The sequence below is a fragment of the Hippoglossus stenolepis genome, chromosome 9 (genome assembly GCF_022539355.2).
Source record: "Hippoglossus stenolepis isolate QCI-W04-F060 chromosome 9, HSTE1.2, whole genome shotgun sequence".
Lineage (NCBI taxonomy): Eukaryota > Metazoa > Chordata > Actinopteri > Pleuronectiformes > Pleuronectidae > Hippoglossus > Hippoglossus stenolepis.
In genome coordinates this window covers 26,903,399-26,919,109 of record NC_061491.1, presented here as the reverse complement: position 1 = coordinate 26,919,109, position 15,711 = coordinate 26,903,399, and the positions used below count along the sequence as shown (strand labels likewise).

The window sequence follows — 15,711 nt, the reverse complement described above, 5'->3', positions numbered from 1 at the left end:
GCTGAGTGAGGCAGTTTGAGAATAGACTGCTGCAATGCCCCAATTATGAAATACAAATTGAGGTTTCTTCCCTTAAAACTCAGGAAAATTATATTGTCTGAGGCTTGCTCTCAGACGTACGCATACTTCCTCTCTTTGTGAATTAGATCCGACAGCGTTTCAGTGACTATTTATACCGAAAGGCCACACAACAATTAACATTTCTTTGGTCAACCACTTTTATTCCACGGTGAACCGCTTACTCTTGCTGGAGGAACGGGACAGATGTGAGATATATTTTAACACTGAACATGAAACAGACGGACGGAAAGTGTAAAACGTTTTTTTGGGGGTTTTGTTTTGTTGTTGAAGCGATGCAGAGAATGTCGTTCATACGCTTCTTGGATGTGTTTATTGGATCCACCCCCCTCGCTGTCCCATATGAACTGTCACCGGGGCGACTGACTGCACGGCCGGCGCACACTCGGTCACAAAGAAAAGCTCCTGCAGCTGGATGGCACCACACCCAGACACATGGACCAGTAAAAAGTGTGAGAACCTGGATTTGGTGGAAACAATGACCAGTGCTCCCAGTACCGGTTCCTCGCTCCCTATGCATTCACCGTGGCCGTTTGGCACGTGCACCGTGTCCTTTCACTTTTCCACAGTTGCCGTGCTCAGCTCTATTGTTATCTCCGGGCGGTCATTTTCCAGGGTAATGTCAACAGTCTCATTACAGGGCTCAGAGGAGCTGGACTCTCTGCTCTGGATGATATATATCATAAAAGAGCAAATACCGAGCATGTGTCTTCATTCAGCTGCTTCTTTCTGTCGTGGCGGAAGAATTCACGCCCAGTGACTGTTTCTGAAGTTAAAGTTTTCCAGTGTAAATCACAAAAAGGTTTCTTCAGTGTTGAGAGTAGTGGGCTGAGTTTACCGTTAAAGCCCTTGCGGGGGTGTCGCGCTCATTCAACGACAAATCACACAGATGTGTGTCCGGTCAACACAACTCCGTTAACAAACTCACAACTCACCGCACACACCTCTTCACATTATTATTGTGTTCATCTGAATTTATTTGAAACACAGGTGAAGTGTACCTGCCAAGATGGGGGGTGTCCAACTTCTGTGCTCTTGATGTTCTTATCTCTTTGTAACTGGTCATTTTGTTGATTGACAAAAACAAGACGTAGGCTACGTAAAAAAGGAAATCAGATTAAAAAGAATAAATTGTACAAAAATGGAAATGGAACCAATTCTGTGCATTAGGAGCTTTTATGCATTTCATGTCATTTCATTCGTTTAGTTGCTTTAGTTGACGCTCAACTCTTCTATTAGGGCAACACACACACACACACACAGACAGACACACACACAGGCCAGAGCGATTGCATAATGCAGTGACACAACTGGGTGTTATCCCATGTTCCATTCGACTGCAGCTCAGGAGGCTAATTGAGCTGCAACCGACAGAGATTATGGTTCAACCTCTGTTTGTTAAAAGAGTCAGGAAAGACCGGCCAGCCGCCAAAGACCTTCACTCGTAAAGAATGCTCACCAACTTATCTGTCTGGTATGATATCACATGGATGATGAAGACTCATACTCACAGATTATATACAAGAGGTTGCGTCATTTACTACTTTATACGTGGTCTGTTGCAGAGGTTGGATATTAATGACAGCGCCCGACACGGACAGAACAGCCTGTCAAACTTGGCAGGACGTGTGAGTTAATCCATCAAACCCAGTCCAAACAGTATCAGCACCAAGAGAACAAACAGTCCAACTGGATTCAGCCCGTTGGATCCAATCCGATTAAAGTGCGCGCACGCCACGTGTGAAGATCAGCGAACATGACGTGGAAAGTTCCGGCTCACCAGCAAATATTTATCGAGCTGCGGCAGAACATCCCGCCGCCCCGCCGTTAAAAGCTGGGACACAATGCGTGGAGGCAGAGCGGTGGAATCACCTCTGGAGCCGAAAACAGTTTCTCTTCTGTATTAAAAGTTAATAAAACAGGACGGCAGTGCAAATATTTTCACAGCGCAAAATGAAGCCAGACACACAGGTGCATTGCAGAGGCCAAGCGTGGAGGCAATATGGTTTTGGCGTCGGAGGGGGCATGCGCCGTGGTTCTGCCGAGCACATCCGTCAAGTTCAATGTTTCAGGCTGGAAGGGGGAGGTGGGGAAGCTTTTATATGATCCAGCTTTTCAGAAAAGATGTTTGAATCAGAGAGATTCATTGAGTAATAAAGGCGATGGCTTCCCTTGCTTCGGATATAAATCACTGCATTTGAACTGCGTAGTTAAGAGGAAACAGAAAAATAAATCTACCGCAAACTATAAAACTCTACTTGTAAACTTGTTTTTTTTTCCCTTTGGATACAGTAACGTGGTCGCAGCCTTTATGCAAAACACACCGAAACAATTTAAAAGAGGAAAAGAATCAATTAGGAGAACCATGTATGTGAGATGTTGCCCAGGCCTCTTAAAGCTCTTCACTGAGGGGAGGCAGAGATACAGGGAGGGAGGGAGGAGGGAGGGAGGAGGGGGAGGAGGGTTCGGGGGAGACAGCCAGAGCGCATAAACAGATGGTCACTTTGCTGGGGAACATTAAATAGACATCAGAGATGCTGTAGGCACATCTGGAGTGGCAGGAAGCTGGGTACACGGAGATGCAGATCTGTGGGATAATTAGATGAGGGTCAGGACTCTGTGTGTGCATGTGTGTGCGTGCATTCATGTGTGTGTGTGTGTGTGGTGTGTGTGTGTGTGTGTGTGTCGACATCAGAAGCTCCACAGTAAAACGTAACAGAGACAAACATGTAATGATTTAGAGCCTTTAAACACATGATACTGCCGAGTGTTTTCTCCTTCATGTGCCGTATCAGTGTCGGAGTTTGGTTAAATATCCTGAGAGGCTTCGCCCCGGTTTGCCCTGAAGTGACTGGGGCTGAATCAAAGCAGTTTCACATGTGGTGCCTGAACGTTATTGTCCCGCGGAAACAGTTACAGCAACTTCACATCACTTCATATCAGCTTGTATTAAGGTTTGAGAAGAAAAGTGTGTTTTTATCACTGTTATCACCAACGATGCTTGTTGTTTAATGTGGTTTTTCTTATTCGTAGATTTAAACTTTCTACAAATGCAAGAAGAAAAATTCTGTCGTTTAATTTTGATGCTTCTGATGCATTTTCTTTTTTTTTTTTTTACTTTAACCAAGTTTCCATGGAAGTCAGAGGCGTAGAACATACGCCTTTACAATTGATGTTTATACGACCCACCCACCCAGAGTGCCTGCTCAAATAAATCAAGCCCGGCAGTCGGCGGATTTTTTGCTCCTTACGCCTAAAGATCCCCGAGGTGAGCGAGAACGCAAGAGTAGAAAAAGAGAAAACGTAAAAATTGTCACAATCAAATATAGAAGTAACTGACTAACATTTTGATAAGTTTGAGTTTTTAAAACAACAAACAAAAGGCCCATTAATGAGAAAATTAAATCTTGAGAAAGCTCCTAGTTTTGCCTCCATCAGCATCAAGTCCGATGCCCAGTCCACACTGGAGACTTTGCAAAACTAACTTTTCCCTCTGTGCTTGAGACGGTAATGGTGTTTTAAATCACTTAAACTGAGATTTGTTAAAACGCCTTCCAGAGTGCAGATTTCCTGGTTTCTGTGTTTCCGTGTGAACATGTAAAATGGAGTGTTTGGGAAACGATGACATCCCAGTTTACTCCACTGTGGCTTTGTGCAATGAGCCTGAACAACAAAAAACAACAACAATGTTGGCGATCTACCAGCTGCAAGACGTTTGGTTAGCGCTGCTAGATCTAATTACAAGTTTGGAGCTAAATTTAGTATCACTGCACCACATCAACAACTTTCATAGGCGACGGCCTCGAACAGCATAACTGCCACAGCGTTCCTAATCTGTTATTTTACAAAATCGTGGATGTAGACGTTATCGCCACCTACTGGCCTGGCACGCTTGTTGGAGCGTTTGGAGTCGTTTTTCTTGTTTTCGTCTGGACGCAGATATTTTGTAAAAACAAAGGCCACGTGGACAGAGAATATTTTAAAAACAAATGGGGAAAATATCCGTCCAAAATCAAATCTGCAGTAAAGTAGACGAGGCCTAAGTGTTGTGTCATTATTTAGCAAAGTGCTATCACGCCCATTACACAAATTCCACGGGAGCAGGAAAAGATGTTTTACAAGTTACGTAATTATTCCACCTCCAATTCCTTCTTCTTGTCTTTTAAATTCACATGCTTTGCTCCAGGGAGATTCTCTGCTGCTGCTCTTCTCTTCTTCTTCTTCTTCTTCCTCCTCGAGACGTTGCAGACTGTGCATGTGAACCTATCCACCCTTCCTTGCTGGAGGTGGGAGGTAGAGAGCAGAGCTGGCGCTGGTGTCGCTGCTCTGTGTTCTTTGTGGCTGAGGAGGAGGAGGAGGGAGAGGATTCAGAGTCCTGCGGTGGGAGGTTTAGTGCACTGAGTGGGCAGCAGCTCCAGCATCTGCTCCCTCTTAGCGGCAACCACACTGGGTGTTATTGTTCCCGACAGAGATTTAAAAAAAAAAGAAGAAGTTGGGGGTGGGGGTGGTAGAGGATGACATGGGGGAGAAAAGGGGAGAGGTAGCAAAGCATGGATGAGGATGTTGGAAAAAGTTGAAGATAAAGACAGAGAGCGGGGTAGATCTGATGGAGTCCAGTTTGAGAGGAGCGGGGGGTTTAACGTCAGATGTCCGACGGAGGGAGGGCAGGGAGACCTGTCGTTTGGGGGTGGGGTGGGGGTGGGCTCGTAAAAGCATCGTTTCGGGAGTGGTCCATACCTCCAGGCGTGCTCGCCCAATGACTCACACCTACAGCTTGTCAGGGCTTCCACTCGCCAGAGGAGGAGGTCGGGTTCAAGGCCACGAGTGGGGTTGTGTGTCACACCACACGGGGGATGGATAAATAAAACAACAAAGCTTTGTATGTCTCACACGACGCAGAGTGTCGACCCCTCGTCGTCTTACACTGCTGTGCATCTCAGGGATTTGTTCAAACTTGTAGGCTGCACAGGGCCAAAAGTCGAAACGAGACCATCTTGTCTACAGAGGATCTCCTGCTCGTCCTGCCCTCACCGCCCACACAGCGAGCCAGCCCACACATGGCTTCGCCTCACGCGCACAATGAATCCCGGGACAGGTTTGCCTGAGACGGATCCAACCATTAGATCCCTAATTGCTCAGAAATGGAAGGAGGCACCTCTCTTCCTCGTCTGAAGACGCGTTGGAATGGACGTCGCACCGCGGTCTTCAGATGTAGCCTCCAAAGGACGTGACGGATCCATGGAATGCGACACAGCTTCAGAGTGTGTACATTAGTTGTTTGGGACCAACAGACATGGCCTGTGAAACTCCAACAGACAATTTTGTGCGAATAGTGACCTAAAACTTTGCTATATATATATTTTTTAGATATAATAACATTCATCCGACTGACTGATAGATGGAGTTTGGCCAGTTGTGCAGCCACTGATAAAGACCATGAGATGCAGTTTACACCTCTGGAAAACATGGACACTGACTTTTTCGTGGCAAATCTCAGGGAAAAGTCGGTTTTCCTGGTTTTATAACCTCAGTTTTACTTTTCTAATCTTTCTAACAGTCAGTGAGAGAGTCTGGACACAAATCGCCAAATAGCCTACGTTTAAATACCGAAACCACTTAATTTGGAAGTATTGTTGGGCAGAGATTAGAAATGATTCAAATACCCATTTGGTTTTTTAAAGGTTCCAAGACATTACTGTGCACGGTTCACTTTTGACCTGTACAGCATGCAGCTGCAGTGGACAGGAATATGTGACTAATTATTGATGTTATTTCAGGTATTTCATCTTATACGTCAATATTCTCCTCCGAATACTTCGAGGATACTGGGGATTTGTTTGTAATCTTCATTCCTTTCGGCCTCTGTTGTGAAACACGCCTTCTGATGAAGCCCTGTTGTCAGGTTCAATGCATCCAGGTTGTTAAATTATGTGACAGATGAAGTTAGGAAAGATTTAAATTGGAGAAATAAAGCTTTTTCCTTGAAGCTCTGACCCATTCGGACACTGTGCTCACCGTGTTCTTCCCAGTGTCAAGGAGGTTACACAGGCTGGATGCCATTTGGCTGAACTCTGAACAAAACCATGTAGTACACGTACCGGGTTCAGTGTTTGTCCTCATGGGATTTCTTGCACTTACCTGAAATGTTTGGTAATATGTTACTATGCACGAGTATGTGGAATGTGGGAATGGTTTTGGCTCCAGTAATTTGCTGACGGCTCCCTATGCACACAGTTCTGCTGATAGACAACAAATTACACAGATGCTACCTGCCCCGCTGAGGGATATAAACTGGATTCTAGCTGACACCCGTGAGGTCAGCAGTTCATCTGTGGCCGGTGAGGAACTGGTGCGATTGGCACTGGTGCCTGTGGTTGTGACTTCCAGCACACGGTGTTTCTTGACTGAATAAGACTTGATGCACCTGAAAAACTCAGGGTTTTTAAGGACTAATAGAATCTGTTATATCATTATGATGGTAAATATTAATTATCTTTTTGATATTTCCAAAAGTGAGCAGTCATAATTATCACATTTAAATCATATTCAAAAACTGCAAGACTTATTTTCAGAAGCAGGAACCAGCGTCTGTTTGGCCTTTTTGTTTTAAACATAACTTTGTTGATTTACAGTTCCAGCTGTTACACCTGTACTTCATGAAGGGAAGGACATATCACACCTCTAATTTTGGAATCTAATGGTTTTCTCAACATGACACATTTGTTTGGATAAATGCGTTTTCATAAGTTAATCAATCTTCTTATCTATCAGTGTATCTAATCTATTATCTTTTATCTGTGATGACAAATGACTGCGCATCAACAGAAGATCTAAATCTCACGGGTTAAACCTGCTCTAATCCCGACTCCATCACATCTGTCTCGTCCTGACAGGTTCAGCATCTTGGCAGCTTCGCTCAGCTTCACTCCAGCAGTGTATATTTATTCCACATCTGCGCCAAGGCCGCAGCGGCTGGTTCTGAACGTACCAGCTCCACTGGCCCTTCACACAGCTCCTTCCAAGCCTATATTGGTCTCTCACGTCAAGCTGAATCTTTAATCCTGGATAATAAGATTTCCTTACCCTTCAAATCTTGTCAAATCCCACTGCAGTCCCGGCCTCCCCAACCAACACGGACATGTTACAATGGAAGGAGACTTACCATAAATCCGAACGTCCTGGCACGAGCCTCTTCTTTCCGCTGAAATATGGTTCGAAATCTTGGGTCTTGAGTCTGTGGGCGTAGTCTATATAGCCAGACACTTCCTGTCCAAGAGTATTATGATTCCTTATGAAAATGACCGACTGTAAAAGAGAGAGAAAAGAAAGAAAACCCTCTGTGTAAATAATCATGGCCCATCAAATCTCTCCTGAGTAAAAGCCAGGAAGGACAATGTCACTTGTTAAAAAGTCGACAGATAGAGGGGATCTGTTTCAAATCCTCCCACTTTGAAATACAAAGGCTCGTGTTATACTCTGGCTCGGACCTCGCATCAGAATCCAGTCCAGCTCGTGGCGTCCTGCGATGGCCCGAGCTCACCGAGGTGTTCCGTCTACAGAGTATCCTGCTCAGATAAGTGCGTGGGTCTCCAGCCGAATCCTCGGGCTTACAGTAACTAGAGTCTCAGTTCCGTTCCAACACACCTACGGTCGGTCGGGGCGAGAGCGGAGCTTGAAACGACATGAGAGTCCTGAGTTTAACCGTAATGCTGCGAAGTTGTGAGGAGAGTTAAAACGTCCTGATGAAAATAAATCAAAAAATGTATTTAGATAAACACAAGAGGGGGTCGTTAGCATCTCAGTGACAATTCAACCTAAACGATCCTTTCATCCATTATCTTTACTATTATGCTCCAATATGCTTAAGAGAAGGGTTTAGTCCAACTGAGCCATTTTTGTGAAGCGCATAAAACCAAATGAATGTTTGTTATGAATGAATAAATGAATCACTCACACATATGAAGGACTCTGTGAGAGCTCTGGATTTATCAGTGAGTGAATCTGTGTCTCCGAGTAAACTGCAACAACCAACAAACACAGTCCATAATTAAACATCTTTCAAAAGAAGGTAAAAATCCTCATTTTCAGAAGGTGCAATGTTTAACCCCCACTCTCCTGCTGTGATTATGAAACTTCATGTGCTCTGCTTTGAATCCACTCAGGTCAGAGAATTACGGAAAATCACACCTAAGCTCCACTGCAATAGGAAAGTGCCCCCCCCCCCCTCGACTCCTTGACCCTTCTCGACTCGAGAGGAAGTGAGTGGACCTGTGAGATCCTCTCGCCTGATGCCAACAAAAATCTACATTGACTGTGAAACCAGGGCTGCTGCAACTGGGTGGGCAAGGGTGTCAATTGGCCGGGGGCCCCCCCGAGCAGAGAGGAGGGGGGGGCCCACAGCAACTACACTTTGGCGAGAAGCCCCTTAAATTATATGATCTACTGTGTAGAGATGACTGCAACGACACCATGGTCAGAAACCCCCTAATGAGGCCCCACGACACCGACCCTCTGCCAAGAGCTTTGTAATTTTAGAGGTTTGGTCGAAGACTAGAAGGTCTGTCGTGTATAACGTGTTTCTTGGGGGATTCAGTTTGGTTTGATGTGTAGGGCCCCTGGAAATGCTCCTGTGTAAAGCATTACGTCCATTGGAGGGCCGTGGATACCTGTTCAGTGTGAAATAGGCAATATCTCAAGATCAGGATCTAGATCTTGTCTGAGCTTTGCAGAAAAACAACCCTGGATACGAGCGCGTCACTTTATAGTTCAAACACAGATTTCTGATTAGATCACAACGAGTAAGAACAAAGAGAGGTTTGAATTCTCCAAAGCAAACACAACGAAAAACATCTCCACCCATCGGAGAGCGGGTCTTTGAAGTCAGCGCCGACCAGACACAACCTGGGAAAAGAAGAAGAAGAAGAATGACGAATGCTTTTGTCACCTGACTCAGACAAAAGCAAATGAAAGGCAAGTTGTCCAAATCCCCCCCGGGTGACAGCTCAACATGAAATGATCTTTTCATGTCTATTTGATGCTGGAGATAACGCAATGGTGACAATGGATGTGAGGAACTCCAAACAGAGCACACACTCAGGTGTGAAGAGGTTGTTTTGTCTGCGTTCACCAAAATAAAAAGCCTCTTTTCTTCATTCCGTCCCAGCTTCAACCTTCAGAAGCTCCTTTTCTGTCCGTCTCGAGTCTGGATGTGTCCCACTTGTCGGGGCTACAGTCGCACGGAGAGACGATCCAAGTGGAGGACCTCAGGTCGCGATATCACATTTGTATAACTGTCAGGACACGGGCCATCTGTGGATCACTTTACTACAAACGCATGAGATAACTAGCGCTCCAGAGCCCAGAAGAAAAGAGGACTCCTTTCTCTGTGTCCCTCAAACGTTTAAAACAGATGCTATCAGGTTCACAGCTGGCTGGAGGCCTGGGCCAGATATCCTATCTACTGGCTTCTGTCCTCCTGCAGCCAGCCTTGAAAAGACATTATCAGGTGGACGCTGCGAAAAGAGGCCGGTTGCATTTGGTGAGTGGTGATAAAAATATCTGTTAAATTGGTCGTTGGCAGATAAATCAGTAGGGTCGGTTTGCCCAAAGAGACGGCGCCGGGTTTCACAGAAGTCAAGATCGGTGGTCCTACGACTTTTTTCTGATTTTATACGTGTGTTGGACTTTTTCTACGTGTGCCAATTGAAGTGTGTCAAGATAAAATGATGGCTTCAGTTGCTTTATATAGAAATACAAGACGCAGTAAAGTTCTCGTCCAGCGTTACCCACATTTTCTAAATATTAGGATTAAACTTTCAGCAATGAATCACAAAATTTGTCAAAAATCTGCCTTTAAAACCAGGTTAATATTGAAATATAAATAAGCTGAGAGATGTCGTCCATCTGTATTTGACGTCTATGTTCATGATGATGATGAAGATCTGGGAGAATAACCACGCAGATTAACATTTGTGACAGTTTAACCAGATTACGTTAAATTACAGTGAAAGTTGCAATTGAGGCACAAAATATTTGAAGCACAGAGGAACTGTAAGTTAGATCATCGCCTTTACAGAAGGTTAAAGTTGAATCAAGTGGTGTGAGTGTTTGTGTAATCATTTTACTTTGTTTGTTTACTACCTGTCTGATTGTGTAACGGCCCAAGCTTCTGGCCTCGTATCACTGATTCAGTGTCGAAGTGGATGACTGAATTTTTATAGATTATAATACAAGTAACACAAATGTGTGTTTCTGGCTGATTCAGTATATTAAATACTTGAAGACTGACGTTGAGCAGAACTAGATTTCTCTTGATCAGTGACTCACATCATTGCAAAACACTTATTAAAGACATGCACCTAAAGATATTAAAAGCAGAGCTACATTAGAATAAAGGCTACGTGTCACGATTATCATCTTATATTACTCAGCCTGGTTCAAAGTTAAGAGAAATAAAAAGGATAGAGCGTTTTTTTGTTTTCAGCTTTTTGTCAGGAAATAACTTTCAGATGCCTTGAGCCCTTTTCTTCAAATGCATCTGCCCCTATAAATAAATCCATGTATGTTTCAGTGAAAAACACATGTTTACAATACGAACAAGCACAGTGATGACAACTGCTGGAAGGAAAACAAAGGCGCAACTTCAGTTTTACTAACTGGCCTTTGACAGGTAAGCCAAAGTTCATCCCTCTCTCAGGGAACTGGAGCAGCAGAACCGTCCCAGTCCGACTTGGTTATTTGCTGCAAACAAGCAACAGCCTCAGTGTTGGAGGGAGCGGGGGGGGGGGCGGACCTCCACCTCACACCGTGGAAAACAAAGTGGAAGCCTCTTACGTCACCTGCCAGCAATTACCCAGAACAGGTGCTGTGACCTCACAGGGCAGCGAGCGAGAGGCCCCGCTTTATGGCAAACATCAGGCTGGTTAGTGCCTGAGAAGCTGAGCGCCGCCCGGGTCCCAGGTAGAGACTCTGCGATACTTCACATTCACTTTCTCAAACTCGCTCTTTTTTAAAATTTATATATAACGTACACAGTTGAAATCTTCAGATGGCTGCGAGCAGAACACCGGTGACCTTAAGGTGAAGGTTACACAAACCCCCCCCCCCTGAAGAACAGTAGACCGGGGGTTTCTTTTAAATCCACGATCCGTGCAGTTGATAAACACAACAAAGCATCTCACATACCCCCCCACCCTCACAGGAATCCACTGGTAACGTGTTTATATGCTCAGAAACAAACACTGTTAACAATTGTAATTACTGAAGTCTGTGACAACTGCAGCCTCTTGACAATAAGTCAAACCGCACAGATGTGATTCACCTCACAAACCTTTGGCCCACGGCTGAAAGAGAGGGATTTACAGATTCAAGTCAAACAGGAGCTGACAGCAGGCTGACACGTACTGTGCCCCCCCCCCCCCTTTGTGCTTTGACAATGTCCTACAGGTGAGGACACAATGGCCTGGACCACCTGACATCCGGTGGCATGAGGAGTGTGTGTAGTGTGTGTGTGTGACTGGAGGTGTTGTTGTGTGTGTGTGACTGAGGTGTTTGTTTGTTTGTGTGTGTGTGTGTGTGGGACACAGAGAGATGAATGGTTGCAACCACATATTGTTCACATCATGTTGTTGTTGGAGGTTTTGAAAGTTTCCAGGTTGTTTCTGTGCACACGTTTAATTTGTAGTTCACTGAAACTGAGACTCCAGTTCCCTCGATGTCTGTAGTAACACAGGTGTCCTGCTCTGAGGTTAATCAGGTGCTGATTTTATCATGTATTGTTATAAAGTAAAAAGGATTTAGCAAGTTTGAGTAAAATACAGAAGTTAATTAATTACTTTTAATTTTACTGAATAGCCCTGTCATAGAAAATAGTTTTTTTCAGATGGGTTCTGCTTAAAACTTATTCACAGTTTTTTTAAAGCAAGAACTACATTTTTTGGGTGATTTTGTGCAATAATCATGGATCTGGCAGAACCAAAAAGTATTAATTCATCAGTTTACATCAATATTAAACCCTGTTCCCCTAAACATGTCTGATCTTTTCATCAAGGTCCATAAATCATTCTCGGAGAAATCAGTAACAAATAGCCGATCTCACAATGTTAAAGAAAGTGAAAACAAATTCCCGGATCCGGCCGCTGATCCGGATCCACACCAATATTCTGATGGGTTCTTTCTGGGCCCGCGTCCCGTCCTCCACTACAGACAGGGTGAAAACACAACCTCCTTAACCAGGGTGATAAATAAATCCAATAACCTCTCTCTCAGCCACTCACACACACAGTGACACAATCTATCTGCCAGCCCCCCATGACCCCCCATCTCCCAGCCCACCTCTGCCCACACCAAACAAGCCTCCACCCGGACCCTCCCCCCCCTCGGTCCCTGGGAACAATCCTGCAGTGTCAGGGAGCCGTGCAGGTGTCTTGCGGTGTCAGCTGCCGTACTGTTTATTATTGGTGGGCTGTGCTTCAGGAGGAATCCCGGGCCATCACTAACAACTGTGTAAAGTTGTCGGGGCAAGGAAAACACGGCCTGTACGACAGGAATGTTTTCAGGTGGGAGCCCCTCTTTTCTGGCAGGATTTACCCCTGTCCCCTTTCTGGATATCCCTCTAGAGGCGTGTGTGTGTGGTGGGGAGGGGTTCATGAGTAAGATGAGGAGGAGGAGGAGGAGGAGGAGGGGTCGCTGCTTATTTGACTTGAAAGTGACTTCACCCAGGCGTCTTGTGCAACAGATGCGACGGTAGGAACCATGTGTGCTGAGGTGTGCTGCGTCCTGAATCCAACATCCTGCAGGTTGTGTGATCGAGAGCCGGAGCTCAACTCGCTCACTGAGGAGTTCGAAGCCAACGAACCAGGAGATCGAAGCCGCTCACCGACGTTAGGCCTGAACCAACTGCTGCTCACACTCTGAATGTGACGGCCACACTGAGAACTCAGCCTGTTCTTAAGAAATACACGTTTCAAGAACAGGACGTGAACCTCATTTTCAAATAAACTACATCGAGATCATTTACCACAATGACAAAAGAGTATTTAAAAAGACGACTATAACATGAAACACAACGAGATAAAGGGGGAAAGAACAGAGAACTCAATATGTTTAAAATGTTACAACATATGTTAAAGCGGCGCTGAAAACCCCAATAGAACATGTTAGTTTTGATGTTACTCTTTTAATGAGGCTGTGCCATTTACAAGAGAAGAACTCACAAATATAAAACACATGCTGCTTTTCGAATATAACTCAGAGAAACCGTAGCTTCAAACGTCCTGGATACTTGGTTTAGCTCGTGTTTAAAACACATTCAGGATTTTAAAACTTTATTGTCATGTCAATAAATCTTAATTGGGATTTGTCTAGATTAGCTCATCCAAAGATAGACGATAAAACAAATGCACTCAAAGTAGTTTATCGAGTCTGAAACACAGAAATAATCACAAATCATAATTCGGGTGTTTTTCTGTGGTCATATAGGCTGGTTGCTTAAAAATACTTAAATTAACTTATATAGAGATTAAATGTGATTGAAACTATTTGATTTTTGATGGTTTAAATGTAAAATATCAAGTCTTAATTACATGTCTTGGTTGTGAGGGTTCGATAAAGACGTCTTAGGAATCATTGATATTTAATCGACCAATAAATCAGTAATTGGAAACTAGTTAAACCCAAATATCGGTATTTGCATCTGCCCCCAACGATCCACATCAGGGTCTCATCATAATGTTCACTGAGGCGTTGTGTGTTGTGCTTCGACTAATTTAGATTATTAAGAGTTTTTAATAAATGCTTGTGCTTGTATCTTTGAATTCAAGCAGCTGAAACGAGTTTCCTCCACAGGGCGGCTGCGTGAGCTCTGCCTCTGAGACAGGGTACGGGGAGCTCTGATATCTGGGAGAGACTCGGAATCGAGTTCGGTTGAGGCGGTTTGGGCAGCATCTGATCACGAAGCCTCCTGGGTGCCTTCCACTGGAGGTTTCACCGGTTCTTCCAACTGGCAGGAGAACCCGGGGTAGACCCAGAACGCACTGGAGGGATTATATATCTCCTCTGGCTGAGGAACCCGTCGGGGTCCCCCCCTGCACGAGGTGGAAAATGCTGCCGGGGAGGGGGGGACGTCTGGATTAGTTTGCTCCACGATCCCGGATAAGTGGAAAAAATCGGGATGGATGCAAATTGGTTATGACATATTGGCCAATATGGATTTCCTTGTATAAAAATACAGTCAGAAAGCGGCCAAGTCAATGCTTCCTACTGGACAAACACGCAGGGCTACTTCCCCCACTGGTCTCTGCACAAATAATGTTAACGTGTCCCACGCAAATAAAGACTTTTACGAAACAGCGGCTGCCTGGAGGTCCTGTCGGAGCTCCTTTGGAGAGACGTGGAGCAACGAGCCACACAGACAGCACACGCTGACATGCCTATTGTACAGGCCGGCTCTTTGTGGAGTGTGTTGGAGTGTGCCTTCCCGATACGAGCGCAGGGCTGCGAGCTGTTTGTTCAGGGCTGTGAGTCACCGTAATGTGTTTGAGCACCCTCGAACATACCCTCTCATCAGATCCCTGCACATGGGCTGCTGATAGACTGCACTCGCTCGTCCCAGACCTCCCTGCACTCTCTCTCTCTCCCTGCTGGCAAACGCTGCAGCTTTTCCATCCACAAGAAGAAAATAAAAGAAATCAAGACAAGTTTAATTTTAAATCTGGTCTATATCTACGAAAATAAATAAAGACCGGAGCTTTGATTGTATCCGTCCTGGAAAGACATGAACCTCTTTCAGCGCTGCACCGCCACGACTTCAAATCCTCTGAGTTGTTTACAATGCAAACACTTTTAAACCTTGTCATTTATGTCACCGTCTGGGATTCCACTGCTGCCGTCGTTTCACCGAGATACCTCAAAGCCTCAAATGTTTTAAATTTCTACAGCTCCTTGTAGTGATTGTCGTCACAGGCCAGATTGTGTTTGAATGCAATGCGGATGGAAATAATCAAAAGACATTTCTTTTCCTTTCGTTTATAATTACAGGGTGTGTCACTAGACAGATGTCTTGGCACCGGCTGCAAAAATGCACAAGTGAACTGTTCAAAAGGACTTCGTGCTCCACGCTGTGGTTTTACGTTATATCTGTATTCTCTTAAAGCCCGAAGCACAAAGGCCGGCCAGGCCACACAACAAGGTGCAGAGGAAACCGTGTTTATTCTATTCAACGAGGCGGATTTGCTTTTCGTCAAATGATGTTTTGTCAGTTTATTCCTTTCTTAAATATTTGGACTTGTTCTATTGAAGTTTTGATAATGATCTACAACATTAAATTACCTTGCTGTCAAATTTCCATTTGCTTTATTTTCTCTTTCTCGCTCGAACCCCTGGGTTGTAACAGTGTGTGTGAGTGTGTGTGATGTCGCAGATCAAATAAAGGGCGTGTTTGTGTAACAGCTTTGTTTGTCGTTTTATATCCTTGAATTATTTCCACAAATTCTGCAAATTCTGGGAAATTCTAATGCATGCCAAGTCGAGCCTGGGTGAGGATGAGGTAATAACGCAACGTATACAGCGCGTTTCCAAGTTGATTCATGACAAATACAGATGCTAGAAAACGCAGATGTTTTGAGGGTGTTGTTT

At 44.7% G+C, this 15,711-nt stretch overlaps 1 protein-coding gene across 1 annotated transcript in view; it reads right to left on the bottom strand.

Moving 5' to 3' along the window:
- cfap299 (cilia and flagella associated protein 299) overlaps window positions 1-15,711 on the bottom strand; it is a 65,579-nt gene that overhangs the window by 7,823 nt on the left and 42,045 nt on the right. The window contains exon 4 of the mRNA XM_035166239.2: window positions 7,241-7,383. Within this exon, the coding sequence (XP_035022130.2) occupies window positions 7,241-7,383 (143 nt within the window). The remainder of the gene's footprint in view (window positions 1-7,240; window positions 7,384-15,711) is intronic.